The following is a 20,858-nucleotide window of genomic DNA, read 5'->3' as shown; positions in this document are numbered from 1 at the left end:
TTTCATAACTGCAAGGAAATTCATTTCTTCACACAAGACTAAATTAACGATTATCTCTGACTTGAAAGGGATGCCAGTGCCTGGTCCAAAGAAACCAATTCCCTCTCCCCAGAATTGATTCCTCTGCCTCCTATGTCATTCCTAAACCTTGAAGATTCTACTTGCCTTGGATGGAGTGACCTTGCAGTTATTAAAATAGTGCATTAACTCCAGGAGTTGTTACAAAATGAAAATACCTGAGCACGGGTTGGTTGTTTTGGAATTTAGAAGATTAGGAAATGATTTTAATCAAAAATTTCAAGGTAATATGTAAAATTGACAGAAACCATGCCTACTATGTAGGGAAAGCAGGACAAAGGAGTAAGATTTAAAAATTAGAGCCAATATGTTTCAAGTCAAATCAAGTTTATTGTCATCTGATCGTACAAGTACAACCAGTCAAAACAGTGTTCTCTGGTCCTCGATGCAACATGCGCAGACAATACATGTGCAGGACTAGTATGTTTCATGTTTCAAAACAAAACTAATATTTCTTGATGCAACGGGTTGTCAAAGTTAGAGATGTTTCAACAAATGACAATGCTGGAAAACTTATTTTAAAACTTCCTTAATTTGTTCAGTTCTTTTAAGTTGATAGAATTCAGCAAAACAGTGGTGTTAAGTTCACAGAGTAAATGGCTATCATTCACATTGATCATAGTAGCCAGTTGTCAATTATTTCTGCCAGTTAAGTGACTAGAAGTTTATCTCCTGTCTAAGGGCATCATAGCAGTGTTACAGCTCCAGGAACCCAGGTTTGATGCTGATCTCAGATGTTATGTGTGGAGTTTGTACCTTCTCCTGACCACATGGAGTTCTGTTGTGTTCTCTGATTTTTATCACACATTGGTAGGTTAATTGGCTGCTGTAAATTACTGCTTGGTCTAGGTTGGTGGCAAAAGCATCAAAGAGGATAAGTATTTGGGGGAGAATTAATTTCAGGGATTTATGGAAGTAAGTATGGGAAATGTGCCTTTTGAGCTTGCTCAACTGGAAATTGGTATGGACACTAAAAAATATTTATTTCTGTTTTAGATCAACTAGACTAGAGATTGGTGGCAATAATTAGTTTACAATACCACAATATCATGCCAACTTAATGGAAGCAAAGGCAAACTTGGAAGGCAGTGATCCCTTTTCATCTACCTACTTGTGTTACCATGTGGGCTGTGCCTCTTGACTCATTAGCTGCTGACAATACTGGAAAAAGCAGGTTCATAGAAGCTCTCACCAGATGGCTCTACTCAATACAAGAATCAACCAAAGGCAAATCCCAGCATAATATTCTCTTTTATACTGGTGAGAACTGGCTGTTCTTAGCCAGAATACTTTAGCAAGAATCATACCATTTTTGAAGCTGGATGCAGAGGTTCTGAAAGCTACTGGAGCTAAATGACTTCTCTGTTCAAGCCTCCCAAGAAATGGAGGGACTCTGAGGAAGATCCCTTAATCAGACCAGTGATAGGTAAACTGGAAGTTCAGAGAAAAACTGCTGAGGCTGATTTAATTACAATTAAGTGCACACAGAAGGATGGAGAGAGGCTGGCATCACTCGAGAGTTTGGATTATTTACCTTCTCATAGTGACGTTTATAAAGAATGGCTGAGAGAAAAACCATGCAGGTAATGAACACAATTTCTAGCCACTATTTGTGTATTTCTTTCAGAAATTGTTTTCAAGTACATAGGCATATTTAAAAGCAAATACATTGAAGGGTTATCTGCTTTAGCAACTAGAACCAATAGTAAAGGAAAAAAGCTAATGTTTTTACATTCGACTCCAATGGTGTGAGAAATTCATAGTCTATATTAGTTGTACAGATATTGGCTATGGATGCAATTGTGCCTGTAGATCAGAGCTGACAGTGTATTTTCTTAACCAGAGAGCATAAATATGTCTTTGCCAATACTTGACAGCCCAGATAATGCGGTTGTAGGCTCAAGGGAAGCAACAGTGTGACACCAGAGTAGGAGAACACCAGCCCACTGAGGAGGTGATGCCCACAGGGTGGTTAAAGGACATGCACCAAGCTGTGGACTGCTGGAGACTGATCATGGGAACTAGATATTGTGGCTGGATTTCATGAAGGTTCATTAATTGTCATCTGACTACATATATAACCAGATCAAACAGCAGTTTTCTGGACCATAGTGCACACACATTCACATAAAATACTCAGCACACAATAATCATTTTATATAAGCAAAGATCCTGGATATCCTTGGGTGTTATCATCTTTCTAATCACGTTGGGGGTTTGAAACCAGGGGCCGAGGAAGGTGACTTGGATACCTGGAGCTCAGATTCATCGCTGGAACAGTCAGGATGTCACGCAGCTGTCGAGGTTACACGAGCACAGGAGGTGGTGATATTGGGGGATATGACAGGATCTAAGGACACTGAATGAACTCTTATTTTGCTTTTCTCCTTGGTTAGGGAGGTGGACTAGTTGCACGTGTATGTTTTTCTTAGCAGGTAAACACATTTTATGTATTAATGTACTTGACAATAAAGGAACTTAAGCCTTCATTGAGGTGACTTCCCTTCATTATGATATGGTCTACAAATGTTTCCTCATCTTCTGCATGAAGAAAGGGTACTTGTATCCATGTGGTTGTAAGAAAATAGGCTGAAAATGGAAATGGGAGCATATCTTTTTCCAAACACTTAAGTTTTATTCACTTGTAGGTTTAACCTAAGAATATGGGATTGCCGTTTGTAATCAGTATCAGTGGGAAAGTTTTTCATTTCATTATTTGGCTGCCTTGCCAATTTTCTGGAGACATTTCACAAAACAGATTCATAAAATTTGTTGGATATTGGCACAGAAACGTTATATGCAGCCATATAAGCAGTGTGGAGAATGCAGTGGGATTTGTTAACTGTTGATTTGCCATCTTTGACGTTAGTGTTACAATCAAATTGTCAGCATAATCACATCGTGAATAAGTTTTTTAAGGTTTTGCTTTTAAGTAGAATTGTTTTCCAGCTGACGTTTGTAGCAATGTTGTACTTCACAGGATTTACAAAACATTCACAAATCTCTTTCAAATATTGATCCTGTCGCTTGTTTTATTCCAGTTGGTTGCCAGTTGTGTGTATTAAAATTTGTTGCTTTTATCTGGCTGTTGATTACTTCACTTTTCTGTGGTCAAGAAATGATGGGAGTCTGCTGGTGGTCATCGTGGAAGCAATTACAGAGGGAAGCGGACAAGAAAATACAGGGATGACATCTGAATGTTTCCTGCAGCCACATATTACAGTTCCCCTACAAGCTGGGTTGTAGAAGAACTTGCCTTGTCTCATCAGTAAGCTGACCATCACTAAAATAGAATTATTGTTGATATGAAGGTACATTGTCTCATTGAAGTTTTTCAATGACCAACAGCTTCCTGTGAGAGGATCATTTCTTATGTCTTCTGGCAGGTTGGGAAGCAGTTCCAGGTTTTTAGTTTTAACATTTGTCAGCCCAAAACCAATTGTTTTGAGGATAAAGCAGCACAAATGTTGACCAGTTGTGAGATTTGTGCAGAAATTACACACTAAATGGTGCAAAATATGGCTGCTAATGTGTAATGGAAACATCCTGACAAGAAAATGAATTAAAGTTCTGAAATGTCAGTTAACCTGGGAGGCCTATAAAAAAAATATATTTGAAGCTGTGAACTCTCACGCCGTAAAAAGTAATGTTAGAGTTTGTTAAATTTTACATCTTTAACTTCTTTTACTCTCATATCTATTCATTTACTGAGTATTTATTCAATCTTGCTTCCCTTTTCATCTCCATCAAAATCTAGTTTGAATCTCACTTTATTTCCTTCTCCAGCTTCTGCTGCTCATTTTGTGCCCCTTTAAAATATTGACTCATAAATAAAATTAAGGGTTCAAGTTATAAATAATAAATTATTAAAACAAAAATGGGATGAGTGAAATTCAAAATATATACGGAAGTCACATGTCAAAGGTCCTGTAGTGTGGACTGCGGAAGGTGTCTCCATCTGGAACCTGGTGGAGGGTCATGTGACTTCTCTGCCTGGAACCTGGTGGGATTGTAGAGGAAGGGGGGGGGGGGGGTTGGTGCAGGAGGAGACACCACCCCCCCCCCCCCAGCATATTTTTCAAAAGTGGTGCCATCTGTATTTCACCAGGAGGTGCTCTATCTCTGCTGAGCAGAACCATGAGTTTCATAAATTTGAATGGAGAGGAATAGCTGCAAGGGACAACGGTAACATTTATTTTCATTAACTGAATTTGTTCTTACATTAATAGTTTTAAAAGTCCTTCAAGTGACTTTTTAAAATATATTAAAAAATAATTTAATTTTTACATCATTTAAGTCACAGTTTTTAAATACTTTTGATTGTCAAGGAGGATTTAACCATCTCTTGAATAGACCTGTATGTGGCTTCGCTGACTGTCTAAGATTTATAAGATGTTTCATGTATAGGATTTACACTGCCCCATCTATATGACAAATGTTATGCAATGTACTAATTTACCAGCCCTGGGGTTTTGGTTCTTTGGGTTGAAAAAGTTTTGACATCAAGTTGGCATTGGCAAATCTAGAAAAGGAAGGTCTATAGTAAGCAACCCAGCAGGAAGCACAAGAGGCTGAAACTGGCAGCATTTTTGTCCTAAATATCTTCCATTCTTAATTTTTCATTCTTCTGGTTGATCCAAGATATGGAGGAGAAGCAGTAACCACTTCAACCTTCAGAATAACCTGCATTTTTCCAAAAACACAATGTGGAGTCCATGAAACACATCTGAGGAGCAGCATGACTACAAAGCACCCACAAATAGTATCAATTTGCCATTCAGTGCAAACTAACTTTGAGGCCTGGCATATTTCCAGCTTATCATTGCCATCAAGGTAAGGGAACAACCCAGGTTCAAGGAAGAATTTGAAGGAGAATGCCAGGAATATTATCAACCATGTCCAAATATGATTACAAAAGAAGTTAAGAGATTCTGATGCACCACCAATAACTTCAAAGATTAGAGGTTGTAGAGAAACTGATAGGCTTTTATTCACAACATAATGGAGGCATGTCCATGCTGCTCAACTGTCCTGGACTGAGGAGGGGGCTGTGGCACAGTCGCCTTTATTTAGGGGTCAGTTGGAGGAGCCTCAGGAACAGTCAGCAATGGGTGGGTCCTAACACAACCAAACATATATACAGTGGATTATCACAGATTCAAAGCAGAGAAGTTGGAACCTGTGGAGAGAACTAAATGATCCTGTAGTCATCCAAGCCCTGCCTCATTCAATTGTGAATGGTAATGGACTATTAATGATGGAGAAGGATCCATGAATTTCAGATTCCTCCATGACGAATGGAAAAAAAAACACGATTTTCTACCAGAGGAGCTGAGTGGATGATCACTTTAATTTCCTGAGTTAATCTTCACAAAAGTTAATTTTAACTAATTTCATTGAGATTGCTTTATATCAAGATTGGCTTACATCACAGGCACAGTAGAATCTGTGTCCCAAAAGCATCCTTGACTTCATGCTGCAGATTTATGCTCTGGCACTACCTGCACCTCTAACCAAGCCAATCCAGGGCAACAGCTCTGGAACATTGCTGCCTCAGATGTGTGGTGGAAAGTGTGCTGACCATCTGCATCGTGGTCTCGTATAGGGACGGCAATACCCCTGAGCATAAAGCCTTGGAAAATGCAGTGGACACCACCCAGGACATCTCAGGCAAAACCCTAACCACCATTGAGAACATCTACAAGCGACACTGCTGTCAGAGAACAGTAGCAATCATCAAGGATCCACACCACCCAGCACATGCTCTGTTCTCACTCCTACCATCAGGGAAGAGGTGCAAATGCCACAAGACTAAAACCATCAGGTTAGGAACAGAGTCCTCTTACTTTTGCACTTTATTTTTTCCTCTCTGTATTGCACAGACAGTTTGTTTATTTTTTTTAAATTTGTTTACCTCTATATACTGTGTACATTTTTTTTTTGCACTACCAATATGTGATAATTCTGCCTCACCCGTAGGAAAAATCTCCGGTTTATATGTGACGTCATGTATATACTCTGATAATAAATCTGAATCTTCTGTATTACTCAAAAAAGATGGGGCAAATCTACCTGTTGCTTTGGTCAATTGTTAGCAATCTTTATCATTCTCAATGTCATGTACTCATCAATCAATGCTTATTATTCAGATTGAATACTGCAAAGACCAGTTTGTCCCTGACCACATAGCTTAGGTCCAAATATAGATCCTAAGGGTGAAGTGAGAGTTACTGTCTTCAACATTGAAACAGCATTGACTGACTACGGTATCAAAGAGACCAATAAAATTGACATCAGTGGGATTCAAGCAGAAAACACTCCATTGATGTGTGGTACCTGACATTAACAAATCTATTTGTTGTTGATCAGTCATCTAAAACCCAAAAAAGCATCCAGATGGTTATTTTATATATAATTGTTTTATCACCTTCACTTTATAAATAACTTTATCTCAGAGTTGTTTGTTCGTCAGGTTTATTGTCATCTGATTGTACAAGTACAACCCAACGAACAGTGTTTTCTGTAGTTGATTGCACAATGGTAAAATAATTAAGACTTATATAAAATTTAGCAGTTTGGACAAAAATGCTGGAGAAACTCAAGTCATGCAGCATTTGCAGCAAAGATAAAGATACAATATCAATGTTTCCGGCCTAATTTTCTGCGTCTGCAGATTTTCATTATTAAATTAGCATCTACTTCCTTAAGCTTAGAAGGAGAAGTGGTGCGTTTAATCTTTTTCAGGTTCTGCATTATTTCCTCTGATGGGGACATCTAGAAAAATTGATAAGCCATAAATATATTTCACCAGTGTATGAGTGAAATCACTAAACACTTTTTGCTACGAAAAATAGTTGACATTTGAAAATTGTTCATCTTAAAAGCTCTGGACATTGGATCAATTGAATCTTCAAATCTAAAATCATTTCTTTTGTATTTAGATTCTGTGATTGATTAATATGGACAAAAGGCAAATAAATGTAATGTCAGCAGTGATTTGATGTTCAAAAAAAGCATGGTGGAACAGAATGGACTGACATTCCCATATCCTTATTTAAGTCATTTGGAAGGTCACTAATTCTTGCTCTTCTGTTCTAGGTCAGACTGGGACCATTGGTTTATGATGGGATTGACTGGAATAGCAGTTGGAATGCTGGGTTTTTTTGTGTTCCAGGCCATTGATATAATCAACAAATTAAAATGGAATCTTGTTCTGCATTATATCCAGGTAAGGAACAGTAACCTAATGACTATGTGCAATGATATTACATTTTCCTTTCATTTTTCTAAATTGAAATTGGTTTTGTTTATAATTCAATTATACAACCTCAAGAGCAGAAATAGCACCTTTTCTCCTGCTTCTAATTTTGTCATTATATTAACTCAATATTTTATAATTACATTATCCCTGCACAGCACACTTCGACCTTTTATGTATAAGGTTGAGCAGTCATTTTTATTCTTAGCCCTTCTTAGGAAGTGTACCATTTCTGGTTGGGTGCAGAGAGACTGTTATTGCCAGTTAATAGGAGTGGGAAAGGGGGTTGCTGGTGGTGTATCTCGTTCTAATTCTACCTCATTGCAAAGACACTGAGCATTACCACGCTAAGTCACGGCGGCGCATTATCATAAAATCGCTGTACTTGATGCTGAATTGATTGAATGCATCAGTCATGTCCTCAACTTCAAATCTAACTTCAAATTCACTTTTTTGCTCTAATGCAGAACAGTCAATTTTTTCTCACTTGGATCTATATAGTTGGAATTGGAGTGCTCATGGTCACGCTGTCATCTGGAATGGTGCTGGTAAGCTCCTCTCTACTATAAACTTGTTGCAAGTTGGTCATAATATATAATTGATCAAATTGTTTGTATCTAATGGTAGATACTTATATTCTTGTCACCTCCTGTCCTGAGATAATGAAGGGAGAGGATGGGGCTGGGGAGGTGAGGAGAAGGGCAACTAAGAATGGTTTAATTATGAAGTAAGTACACAGAATCATTTAAACATTTGAATTCTCTTGTGCTTTCACTGATCAAGTTACATTGCCTGTTAAAGTAGTTTAATGACTTGGATTGTTTACTCTTTTTACCTCTCTGTAGATGCTTCCTGACTTGCTTGAGTATTTCCGTCATGTTCTGTTTTCACTTTTATTCTGATGTCTCATATGAGATCATGAAATGCCTTTCTACATGGCTTCATTGGTGATATTCTCACTCCTCGAAGGGGAGTGCAGAATCAACCTTGTATCTGAAACACAGAACCTTCCATCTGCCCTAATTTCTGCATGAAACTGTTATCTGTCTTCCTGTCCCTTGCAGTCTCTGTTTCCTTCCATGGCAACCAAAATGTATGTGGTTGCTGGATGCCAGCATAAGAAATGTAACTCTCTACGGCTGGCAACCTTCTTTGTAAAGGCTGCACAAAATGGATTAGGTTCCATGGAGAATTGCACAAGTTTCGTATTAGCGATTGTTTGGGTATATAAAATAGATTAAACCAAATGGATTTTGGCCAATTTTTTAATTCATTCATGGAGATTCAATATTTCAGAATCATATTGTTTTACAGGCCCTTTGATCCATGTTCATACCATCCATAGTTACCAATCTGCATGAATCCCATTTACCCACAATGCTTTCTATGCCGTGTAATTCAAGTGTTTTATCCGAATTCTTATTAACCATTATTTCAGGCATCACAGCGCAGACTCCTACTATTCTCAGTGTGGAGAGATATTCTTCTCATATCTCATCTAAAGATCTTACCTCTCACCTTAAACCTATGGCCTTTCATCTTCTAAACCTAAATCATTGGACAAATAATTTTACTACTGGTCGAGAACCCCATATCCGAAATTCTGAATACCGTAAAGATCCAAAAACCTAACTTTTTTAAAAGCGCTGACGTGATGTCACAAGTTGGAAAAAAATTGGGTGTGGTGCCATCTGCATCGAAGAAGTCACCTCCGGCTCCGAGCAGGAGTGGGGACCTCTGACTCCCGGGCAGGAGTGGGAACTGTAGGTGGGGACCAATTGCAGTGGGGAGGTTTCAAGATTAGTTAGGAGGTGGTGGATACCGGCAGTGGTGGTAGGGAGCTGTCTGGACCGGCAGCGGCAGTGATAAAGTCTCAGGGACTGGCAACTGTTCTTCTTAGTTCCATTGTTCTGAAAACAAACAAAAAAATACCCAATAACGGGTTTCAGATATAGGGTACTGTATCGGTATCAACATTATCTGGCTCATTTTTCTATGCACATCTATCTTGTCACTACTCAACCTTCTCTGTTCCAGGGAAAATTAATCCAGTCTCTCCTTGTAACTGAAATGTTTCAATCTCGGCAACATACCTGTGAATTTCCTCTGCACCCTTCCAGCGTAATCCTACCCTAAGGGTAGGCATATCTTTCAGTACCAAAAGTAGATGCAATCCTATTTCAAGTCACAATATTATCTTAATCAACATCTCATTTATTCTGACACCAGCCCGGTATACCAAAATATTTAATAATTGGAATGAAGAACTTGGCTAGAATTACATTTGTACAGATTTGAAGGATAATTTGTAATTGTTGCTGCTTAACATTTGTTTGGTATTTTCAGTTTCTCTGTCCATTAGGAATGCCAAGTGGTCTTCCAGAAGTAATTGGATTTCTGAATGGTGCCTCAGTTCAATATATCTTTCACATTAGAACACTGATTGGAACCTTGGTGTCTTGTGTGTTAGCTGTAGCCTCTGGGCTCTTCTGCGGGCCAGAGGGACCAATGATTCATATGGGGTAAGCAGGTTAAGACTGAGATTAAAGTACAAGGCTGCCCAGTTAAAACTAGAAAAGTTGCATCAGATTCAATGCCTGATCCAATTAAGATAATTAATGACTGTCAATGTCACTTTCCATAGACCATGAATACTTCTTTTGATTGCACAAAAGGAATCTGATTTTAGTTGAAATTTATTTTTCTGGAATTAACAGCATGAATTACCAAAACTGAAGCAGGAATCATGAATCAGATTGAATGATATTGAAGACAATTAGCAACAAAATGTGTTCCTGATTGGAATAGATTTGTTGCTCTTTCTATGACATTTGGATATCGAAAATGATACCCATCTGGGCAAAGGTCCACAGCAAGGAACTCTTTAAAAGTTTGTGCCAAATGCTATGAGTCATCCACATGCAATACTTCAATGGTTGTCTGTCATCTTTTGCTGAGTTAGACCATATTCACAAACAAGATGGTCCAGAGATTTTTTTTAATGAAACTTGCAGTGTGACTTTGAGCATAAATATGTAATCTAAGAAGTCCTGGAAGAAATAATATAATTATTCAAGAAGGCATATAACAAGAATTTGCAAAAAATGTACTATTTAAAATGTGTAATTCAATTTACCAGATGTGGAATAAGTTATAGAAAAGATCAAGATAGGGAAAATGAAAATTCATATTTAAGCAAAAAAAGCTCCTTGGATATATTTTTGGTTTATCGTGAAGGTATTTTCACACTTAGTATACTATACCTGTTGGGTTTTTTTGATGTTTTGGCTGAATGAACAAGAAAAGGAAAAACATGTGTTTCCATAACTGATGTTCTTCCATGTATTCAAAACAAATAATCTGGATCAATGAAACCACATGCTTGACCAAGTGTAGTATTTCCATGTTGTATGTTTTGATCGACAACATTAAAAGATACTTCTGTTTATTATTGTTTGTTGACACAAGATATTCTCCAATGACAAGCTGAGATATAGGCCATAAATACAGAGATGGTTAATGCTACAGATAAAGGGTTACTTAAGGGTCTTTCTATCAGCGTAGACATTGCATTATATGTGAAAATGAGGGATGTGGCTTTGTCCATTTGTCTGCAATAAATTTGGCAGAGAAGTGTGGCACAATTTTAGTAGATTTCTGTCACAATTCAAAAGTTACACCAGTTCAACAGCAGTGCTTCTGAGGAAATTCAACAATCAGTGTTTCTCCTTTCTAAAAACATGTTTAATTCACTTTAACTACAGAAGTGTTTCTTACAATTTTTTTATGTATAGAGCTAAAATATGAGAACTCCAATCATTTGATGGGACAGTGGCACAATAGGTTTGCTGCTATACAATCTCAACTGCTGCCTTTGAACCTACACATCATCAACTTCTTTGTCAGTGGAATGTGTCATTCAGTTCTGCAGGAAGCATCAGCAGAGCCTGCAACAGTTATATCCAGTTTATGATTCTGCCCCTATTCCTTGTGCTTCATATTAGTGGATTTCAGGAGCTCCAGGAGCAACGCTGTTGTGTTTGGGAGGAGAAGGACATGTCAGGCCAGGAACAAGTCAGGCCAGGAACACATCAAGACTGTGTACCCAATCAAGATAGAAAATTATTTGTAATCATAAAGTTTTCCTTGAAACTTAGACTGAAGTGACAATTATGGCTCCATTCAGTAGATCCAATATCTATTTGATGAATTGCAGGCTCTTTCACACTTTGGTTTTGTATATGGGCAAGAATCTCAAGGAGGGGTTCAAGGTGAGGGTCCTTAAATTCGTTCCAGAGAGCGACTGGTGGAAGAAGTTATTTGGATAATAAGGTGAGAAAGAACCAATTTTGAGAAAAAAAATGACAATGTAATCTCCTGAGCAATGGCCCATATAGAGTAAAATCTTCTACTAAATGCTGAAGTTGGCTATAATCTGCATATTAGAGCTTTTACAATGGCTGTCCTGAGGAACTGAAGGTCATGTTAATTGAGCACTGAATGCCACTCTGTTCTTCCTGCTGACTGCATGTTCCTCCTGCAGTCATCTGCAATCTTTCAGAACTTGTCCTCTTTGATATTATAGCCCAAAGTACTGACTATTTTTAGTAAATAAGCATAATCCCAATTATTGTCCAGCCTGCCTGATCACATGCATGAGACAAGAACCAGAGGTGTCCATTTTCAACTTTTTGAAGGACTTGCTGCAAAATCCAGAGCACATTTGATGAAGTAGTGGGCATCTAGTGCAGCAGCTGATTAATTCTGCTTCTGTTGAGCTACAAATAAAGTGCATACATATTGTTCATGCCTCAGTAAGTTCTTGGGTCACTCAGAGCTCTATTTGTTGCCAGTTATCTGTGGGAGCTAATTGTGCGTATTGGTGAAGATCTGGAAGCCCTGCTGCCAGCTGAATGATCTATGTTACATCAAATAATATATTCTCTAGGATACTGTGCCCAAATGTGAGCCAGTGACATAGTTAAATCAGAACATCCTGCCCTCTCTCAGGGCATGAGGATTTGTTCACTTCCATTGATTCTCTGGCAATGTCCTTGCTTGTCCTTGTCATTTGCTCTGGCTGCTCAACCATGCAGACCTTTCTAGTTGCCCTTTGACTTTTCCAGATGTAGAGCAGTTTTCCACCAATTTGGCCGCAGCCACAGTGGGACCAACAGCATAAAACTATGCCAGGATGGAAAATTGTTCCTGATAGTAAAACAGAAAAATTAATTGTCAAGTGAGAATATATTTTTTAGAGATTTAAATTGATAGAAATCTTCACATAAATTTATTCCAGTTTATCTCTACAATAGGAAATTCAAATTTTGTGATGACAGAGGCTTATAAAGGATGAAGCCTGCATGGAGCAATGGAGCTAGCAAATTTTTATTTGAATACTTTGGTAACCTATTTCCCCACAACATAAAGGTGTCCATTTGCCACAATGAGTTTGATGAACCTCTGAGCAATCCCATCTATATTCTCATTTATATCTCTATAATTTATTCTCTCATGTGTGAACATGAACAACTTCCTCTGATTTTTCTCATTGAACAACTACCCCAGGTGTAAAATTACAGCCACCAATTAACAATCAATGGACCTTTTGGATTTGGGAGAAAACTGGAACACCCAGGGGTACCCCATGCAGACAAGCTCTGGGTTGCTGGAGTTGTTAGTCCACTTCATTATCTACAAGCCACCTTTATAAAGTCTTTGTCCACTTAAACTTATTTTAAATATATGTATGTGATAACATCTGATCTATCATGGATGATCAATGTATACAAATTCCAGAAAGTTCTGGGTAATCTCCTTCAGCAATTGATTAAAACTGCTACAGGGTTGGTAATGGGTATTATTGGATAATAATAGGAACATTTTGAATATCAGGAATACAAAAAGGAATATTTAACACAAAAGGCTAAAATTGTATTTAAATATAAAAAGTGAAAATTTCATTTATAACAACTGTTTATTTGTAGTTCAATTTTAGGAAGTTGTCTAAGTCAGTTTAAATCTGATACATTTGGAGTACGATTTCCTTTCTTCACGAGATTTCAGAACTGTGCAAACAGGTAACTGATTAGTTTTGAATTTTAAATATTAATTTAATTGAACCTCATGGCAAATTTTAAAAGTATTGGAAATGGTTGATTTTATTTGGCGCCACATGTATTGTTTCAGATCTTGAATTGCATGGTTTAATTGATGAGTTTGAGACCACTGATTTTTCCTGATATATTCTGTAGTTTGAAACAGGAATAAAGTGTAAATTAAAATATGAAATATCCCTTTTGGCAAAGGTATTGTATTTGTCATCTTAAAATTCCTGTTTAAGTGGTTAAAAATGATCCCTGGGTTTGTTAATCTGTTGCAGAAGAAACTTCATCACTGCAGGGGCAGGAGCAGGGATAGCTTCTGTGTTCCGAGCCCCTGTGGGTGGACTGCTGTTTACTTTTGAAGAAATGGCTACTTTCTGGGATATCAAACTAGCCTGGCAGACCTTTTTCTGTTGTTTGATGGCTGCATTTACCACTGATCTCCTCTCCTCCTCTTTCCATGGATTCACTTATCAGGGCCATTTTGGATTCTTTAAGGCCGAAGAAAGCATCTTATTTGGGGTATGTTTTATGAGAATGCAAATTATAGAGCTTCATAAAATTAATATGTCAAGCTGTTACTGTAAATTGAAACTTCGAATAACATTTGAGGAGAGAGATTGGCTCTCATCTGCTTTCCATAATTTGTAATATTGAAAAGTAATGTTTCAAGAATATTTTGTTTTATTATATTATAATTTTTCTTCTTCTCTCTTTGGCTTGGCTTCGCAGACGAATAATTGGGTAATTGATTTTAAAAGAGACTCGCAAACTAGTGCTCAACTTTGTTAGGGGAACTTGCCATCAAGACATTTCCATTTTGACATAATCTCCCGTTGACCTTACAAACTTTCTACTTCCCTCATCCTATCAGAGAGCAAACATGATTTCCCAGCTATGTATTGCAGTCTTCTTGATCAGCAGATTATACACTTTCTAAAGAAGAATACCTGTAGATTAATTGGTCTGCTCTTTCGTGAACACTATTGTATCAGGAAGCATGCTCCCTACCTACTCCAGGCAAAAATTCATGCTTTAGTATCTTCTTCCACAATGTAACTTGGATAAGAAACTTAGCAATGCTATGAGAAATTAATCCACTTCATGTAATTACAAACTGTTATCTTTATCATAACTTGACTTGATTCCTACCCATTTCTTTATACCTTGTCTTTTAAATGACAATCTTCTTTAATTGTTCAGGGTTTGAAATTTACCCAGAAATCTATTTTCTTTAAAGTTGGTTGATTCCCACCACATTACAGCGATTATAATTCCGAATATCTTCTTTGGCTATAAAATAAACTTTGTCTGGCATCTAGCTAAATGCTGCCTTTTTTCATCATGCTTCACCTCTCTTGGTTCACAATCTCTGTCCCACCCAACCCAATCTGACTTCTTTACACTTCTCCACACGCCCAGCCTCAATAAAGGGCTTCACCCCAAGATATCAACCACTCTTTTTCTCCTACTAATACTCCTCGGCCTATTGAGTTCTTCCAGCAGTTTGTGCTTGGCTTCATTTTAAATTAGTATTGGTAATTATAAGCTATTCTTATGATTTGTCCATCTAGGTGAAATACTTGTTTGACATGAGTGTTTTGGTCTTCATTCCAACCATTATCCTGGGAATAATAGGAGGCCTGTTGGGAGCATTGTTTATCTCAATGAACATGAGAGTCAACCAATTTCGGATAGATTTATTTAACTTAATTAAAGATCCATTAATACATAAGATAAGCAAGCTCTTGGAGGCAATCCTGATTTTGGTAAGTTTTTAACTGTAGAATATAGTCATTTGGTTATTGATTTTTTTTTTTCTTAATGGTTTTGCTTGTGTCTTTCAGTTGAGTTTTACACAATTACTAGCCCAACTAATGTGATTTAGTTAAGGCTGATTCTTGGATAATAATTTCCATAGTTTATCTTTGTATTATTTGGGTATGAATTTACATTATTTTTAATGAAAAACAGAGACACAGGAAATGGGATAGAGCAGAGTAGTTGCTTGTATATGTTTTGTTTGGGTTTTTATGACATAAAATGGATGAAGGGGCTGACATAACTTGAAGTCTTTAAATGTTTTGAAATTAATTTATAGCCTTTCATGTATCAAACTGCTCTCTTGGCTGTGGCAACATTGCCAAATGCAGAAAATCATGGAATGTCTCCTCCTATAAAGAAAACCACAGAGAGAAAATTCTATCTTGACACCGTTAACTTTTATTTAATGAAGTACCTTTATTGGTTATTTGAAATAATTATGATAATTTTCCAATATCTTAGAAAGGTTCACTAAACCAATAATAATCTGTATGTTTAAGATCATATTAATTTATTGACAATCACCATCATGCAGCAGGACACTATTTATGTCGATTGATAAACAGAAGTACTTTGAAGCCCCTAACAAACAAATGCTACTAAAATAATTCAGTAGATCAGGCAGCATCCACAAAAGTCACAACACTGCTTCAGGACTGAATAAGAGGTGGGAAGATGGGAAGTATTAAAGAGGGGGAGAGATCAGTGGATGATAGGTGGACCAAGAAGCAGCAATGGATGCTGAACAGGTGAAATGTGGGTTGGAGTTGAGAGATAGTGATTTATGGTAGCAGACAAAGCAGAAAGGGAGGAATGTGAAGGAGGAAACAGGTGATAGAAGAACTGATAGAGCTGTCCATCTGGCTCAAATGAATCAGTAACTGATGGTATGCAGCTTTCAGGTCAATGGTTGAATAGACTCAATACTGCACAATTTTGTTTACCATGTCTGAAATTAGAGGGAGGGGGTATGTATCCAGCAGTGTGAAACAATTACTTGTTTGGCTATAGTCAATCACTCCCTTTTCACGACTACCACCTGAGTTCTCCATAGGCTGTTGCTAGGCTCAATGATGTTTTCTTTGAGCATCCACTGTATCTTGGCTCTGATAAATTCCCAATTCCCCCACACTGTATTGCCTGCTCTTTGTAGTCATTGGTTTGCAATTGGGAGTTGGGTTTGGAAACAGTGGTGGGGGGGGGGGGGGGGGCGGGGGCGGGGAGAAATCAATATTTAGGGTGGAGAGACCACATGTGGAGTCTGGCTTTTGGGACCTTCTGTTTCGCATGTGCTTGGAGAAAGTGGGCCAGAGTACTTCATGGTCATGCTTTTAAGGTGACAGAGGAAGTCCAGACCCATCAACACAGGAGCACATAAATCCTTCAGTACATACAATCGGAACTTATAAAATTCCATCCCTTTTACAGTTAGATGTACTATACAATACCCCTGGATCGTCGCAGAGTGCGAGTGCAAAGCTAGGGAATATGATAGTCCATTGAGTCCACTCTGAAATTGTACCGCTGAGCCATCGCAGAGTTTATAAAGCTCTCAATGGAGCCAGTGTCGACTATCAATCAGCCAAATGTCCATTCACCTTCACCTCCATTGTCGAGTTATTCAATTGGTGATCCAGGACGACTGATGTCTGTGCTCCGGAAATCCGTTGTTCCCCATGCTGATGTCGACTCTCTCCTCTTTGCCCGTGGGTAGACAAGATGGCGTCCACCACGAGGTGCGGCAAGATGGCTGGCCTCCATCTTGATCCGATGAAGGACTAGGTGGCATCAAGCTCAAGGCACAGCAAGATGATCACCATGGCTTCCCGTAATGCTTCACTTCCAGTGGTGGGTCCCGCTAGAGGCGCAGCAAGATGTTGGCGGTGAGCAGCAAGGAGAGGCTGAGGATGGGACTTCAGGACTTGGGCATGGGTCGAGCGATGATTCGGGGGTTGCACACGCAGTCGCCCTCTTTGGGTTCCCTTTAGCCCGGCAGACTTTCACCCCGTGCTCTCGCTTACTGCATCCTGAGCACGCAGAGCACTTCATGAGGCATTGGGTGTGGGGGTGCTGTGCCCATTCACAGAAATAGCAGCAGCAGTCAGCAGTGGAGCTGCGGGGGTCACTGGTGCCCCAATGACCTGGTCCCCTGTAAAGGCACCGCTTTTGCTCGTGAGGTCGTCAGTTCCCAGTTGGGACTGATTGAGCGCTTTTGCCAACTCCAGGGTGCTGGCCAAGTCGTTCTTCCCCAACTCTGGCAGTCACTGCCTCACATACCTCGACCTCACTCCTGCCACGAGGGTGACCTGGATTTGTTTCTTCTCTCTCACCTGAGCCGTGGCTGCTTCATAGTTGCATTTTCTGGTCAGAGCCCACAGTTCAAAGAACATAGTTGTTCAGCGACTCACCCGGATGCTGCCGATATTGAGAGAGGCAGTGCCTCTCCAGCATGTCGTTCAAGCCTTCTATGGCCAACTCTTAGGTAGCACAGTCTCTGAAGGCAGCATACCCTTTGGGGCCAACTCGAGAGAGAAGTGCCAATTTCGGGGACTATCAGAGTTGAAGACGTCTTGTGTGGCTGTCAGGTAGGACTGGAAGCACTCCAACCAGTACGCGAATTCCTCCAGGGACAGAGGGTCGACTTGGAGCATGCCTGGCTTCCTTCCTGTTTCAAAGTTGAGCTATTAAAATTGAATGCACTTAGAGACAAGTGAGGAGTACAAACACATGTTTAATAGCTTACAATCAGTTACTGGTAGATACAATAGTCCTCAAGTGAATCTGAGGTAAGGCGGGAAAACCAGGGTTTATATTGGGGTAGGTGAGGTTGGAGCCAAGGGAAGAACCAGCCATCTGAACAATAAATGGACAATGAATTCCATTTCATTGCACTTCCTAATCCCCAATATGCTTATGTGGAGTACCAAGATGGGTGGTAGGACGTCAGAGACCTGGCTGATGCAGGGGACCCCTCAACCAACCAATCAGCATCCCCTCATGGTAACCCTGCCCAACCGGCTCAACTAATTGCACCCAACAAAGTGCGCCAACCCTAGACCGAGCAACCCCATGGTCTTACTAACTCCCCCCCCCCCCTCCTCAGCTACTGGAGGCACAGCCTGTCACGCAAGACACCGCCCGGGAACCAGCAGCTGTGCCACACCAAACCTTACGACAGTTGCAGTGACAGACAAGACCACCGGACAGGCTGAACCTGTAACGAACTTTGAATCACATCACTCTGCTGGACTTTCTTTCAAAAGAAGGTATGAATGTGGTGCAACCACTGTATTGTTTGTATTGTATGGGCTGGCCTGCCCCCTAAACCTGTGACTCTTCCTCCTGGAAATCCCTATAAAGGCTGTTACACCCAAACTCCTCATCAGTACCTGACCTGAATCAGGCCAGCAATATATGAAATGAGTTGATGTCTTAATGTGATTACAGCTTATTAATCACAACTCTTTGTCTAATGTGGTTGATCAATAGCACCACAACCTCTTGTTTCGATCAGAAATTACAGATTTGGGTCTCCTGAACAAACAATGATCTTCTGGATAAACTCAGCGGGTCAGCAGCAACCATGGGTGGAATTGGTTGGTCAGCACTTATCAAGACAAATTCTTATTTTATGTTTACTTGAGGAAAAGTCAAGTGGGTGAATCGAACTAAGCAAATGCAATGGTCTTAAGAGTGGAAACATGTTTGACAAAAACATAACAAATTGAAAAATATTTAGTGTGAGTCTTTGTGAATTTTCAGGACTTTTGTTGGACGGTTAATCTTTATTAATTGACTGCAATCTTGGCATCCCATTGGGAAAAATAATTGAGATTATTTGGAGTTCTTTTCAGTTAAAATGCTTATTATTTAGATTTTTAGCCTCTATAATTGGAAGATAAGTTGAATTATTCCAAAAGTTTGATGTGAACTTTGCTTGTTTGTCAGGTAGTCACTATTACAGCTACTGTCTACATACCTTCTTTATTCCCATGCACCCCAAGATCTCCCTACTTGCACGATGAAAACAGGTGAGAGATTACGTTCAATCCCAGTATCTGCAATCTTTCTTGCTTAATTCTCTTGGTTTATCCCATTTAATTCAGGGCAGGGCACCTCTGAGAAGACTTATTGGTCTTGGAGAAGATGCAGCATAGATTCATCAGAATAAAATCTGGTAGCAAGCTGTAAAATATTTGAAAGGATGCAAAGAATGGGATTTATTCCCTTGAACAAAGAAGTGTAGAGCTGAAACAGTTCATGCACTTGAGCTGATCAGAGGAGTTAAGATTAGAATGAGGGAAACTATGACATCTGCTGGCTGGAGTCTGGAACAACAAGGTTTGGCCATCCTAATGTGATGTCAGAGGTTACTGCTTCTCACAACTGAGGATTACTTTGAAAATGCCACAAAACATTTATTGATTTGTAAGGAAAGGGCATCAAATCAAGTAGATTGATTAATGGTGATTAAATTCCATGGTGGAGCAGTGTCATCAGCAGTGGAGGTCTTCATTGCCATTCAGTCCCTCTGCAATAATTGAGCTCACCAGTTATTCCAAACTGTTGATTTTGGTAATCCTAAAGTTTGGGTGATGTCTCTTACTGGTTTATTCTTATTTTCTGCCTCATAATAGCTTCTTTAACTTTTATTTACACATCTCTGTCCATCATGTTGACAAATGGCAACTTTAGACTCCAAATTTGATCAAACGCTTAGAAGCAAGCTTAGCTCCCTTATACCTGCACCAATGATGCAATTAAACATTCCCACTTCTGCACAATTAATATTATCTCCTGCTGCTGATACTTTCTTCCTCAGTTTTTCACCTCCATGCTGAGCTTTCCAGACTACCAGGCAAATAAGCCTATTTGCACCCAAATCCATAATTTGGTTTCATTGTGCAATCTGCCTCTATTTCACGAGTAGTGAAAGGGCCTTCATTTCTCACATCAGGCATGTTGGTGTTTTCTTCCTGCATCTCCATACCTTTCTGCATTGCTTTCAGTTTTGTAAGTATCATCAAATTGTATTTCTGCATTCATTATTCTCCTCTGTGTTTAAGACACTTAAGGACACTAAAGGATATTTATCAAAATTTTGCGACTTTACAAGTTGTTTCTTGAATCGTTTCAAAGATTGTGTGTACATCATCCTTTCTTTCAGCACCTTTAAGGTGTTGACCGCTTTTTGTATTTTTCTTTGCCTTTAGCTATTCAAAGTTTCCTTGAAGGTGTCATTTAGGTATGATTAAAACACCTTTAGGTATGATTAAAACACAGGTTAACACCTGTGAAGCCAAATGTCACAAACATTATGGTGCCTAGAAATGAAGGACTATGTACAAAAAAAATGCTATAATTTTTACATGGTCAAACCAAAATGTACACAAATAATCTGGAATAAAATCTGGGTATGCACTTTAATGACATGTGAATTGTCATGCTCAGTTTATGGATTCTGTTACCAAATCATCAGATTAATTTAATGAATTTCCATTCACTTGATTAAGTTTCTCATTTCTGAATTGCTTGTCCAACATTACAACTGCTAATCAAAAGTATCCTTTGTCCCTCTTCAATACTTGGGTATT

The 20,858-nt window shown here is 38.9% G+C and overlaps 1 protein-coding gene across 4 annotated transcripts in view; it reads left to right on the top strand.

The window, feature by feature from the left end:
- The first annotated feature begins 104 nt into the window (after nucleotides 1-104).
- The window catches only part of LOC138755494 (chloride channel protein C-like), a 90,321-nt gene continuing 69,567 nt past the window's right edge, over nucleotides 105-20,858 (top strand). For 2 of the 4 annotated variants that reach the window (XM_069921539.1, XM_069921541.1), the window contains exons 1-8: nucleotides 105-1,661; nucleotides 7,177-7,306; nucleotides 7,804-7,884; nucleotides 9,683-9,858; nucleotides 13,324-13,416; nucleotides 13,719-13,962; nucleotides 15,015-15,209; nucleotides 19,213-19,295. In XM_069921539.1, the coding sequence (XP_069777640.1) occupies nucleotides 1,432-1,661; nucleotides 7,177-7,306; nucleotides 7,804-7,884; nucleotides 9,683-9,858; nucleotides 13,324-13,416; nucleotides 13,719-13,962; nucleotides 15,015-15,209; nucleotides 19,213-19,295 (1,232 nt within the window). In that variant the 5' untranslated portion in view covers nucleotides 105-1,431. Of the gene's footprint in view, nucleotides 1,662-3,260; nucleotides 3,347-4,198; nucleotides 4,264-7,176; nucleotides 7,307-7,803; nucleotides 7,885-9,682; nucleotides 9,859-13,323; nucleotides 13,417-13,718; nucleotides 13,963-15,014; nucleotides 15,210-19,212; nucleotides 19,296-20,858 lie in introns of those variants that run through there. The other 2 variants (XM_069921540.1, XM_069921542.1) reach the window with 2 other exon arrangements.

The sequence above is a fragment of the Narcine bancroftii genome, chromosome 2, assembly GCF_036971445.1.
Source record: "Narcine bancroftii isolate sNarBan1 chromosome 2, sNarBan1.hap1, whole genome shotgun sequence".
NCBI classification, from domain to species: Eukaryota; Metazoa; Chordata; class Chondrichthyes; order Torpediniformes; family Narcinidae; genus Narcine; species Narcine bancroftii.
The sequence above is the reverse complement of the archived record's forward strand: the minus strand, read 5'-3'. Positions and strand labels throughout refer to the sequence as shown.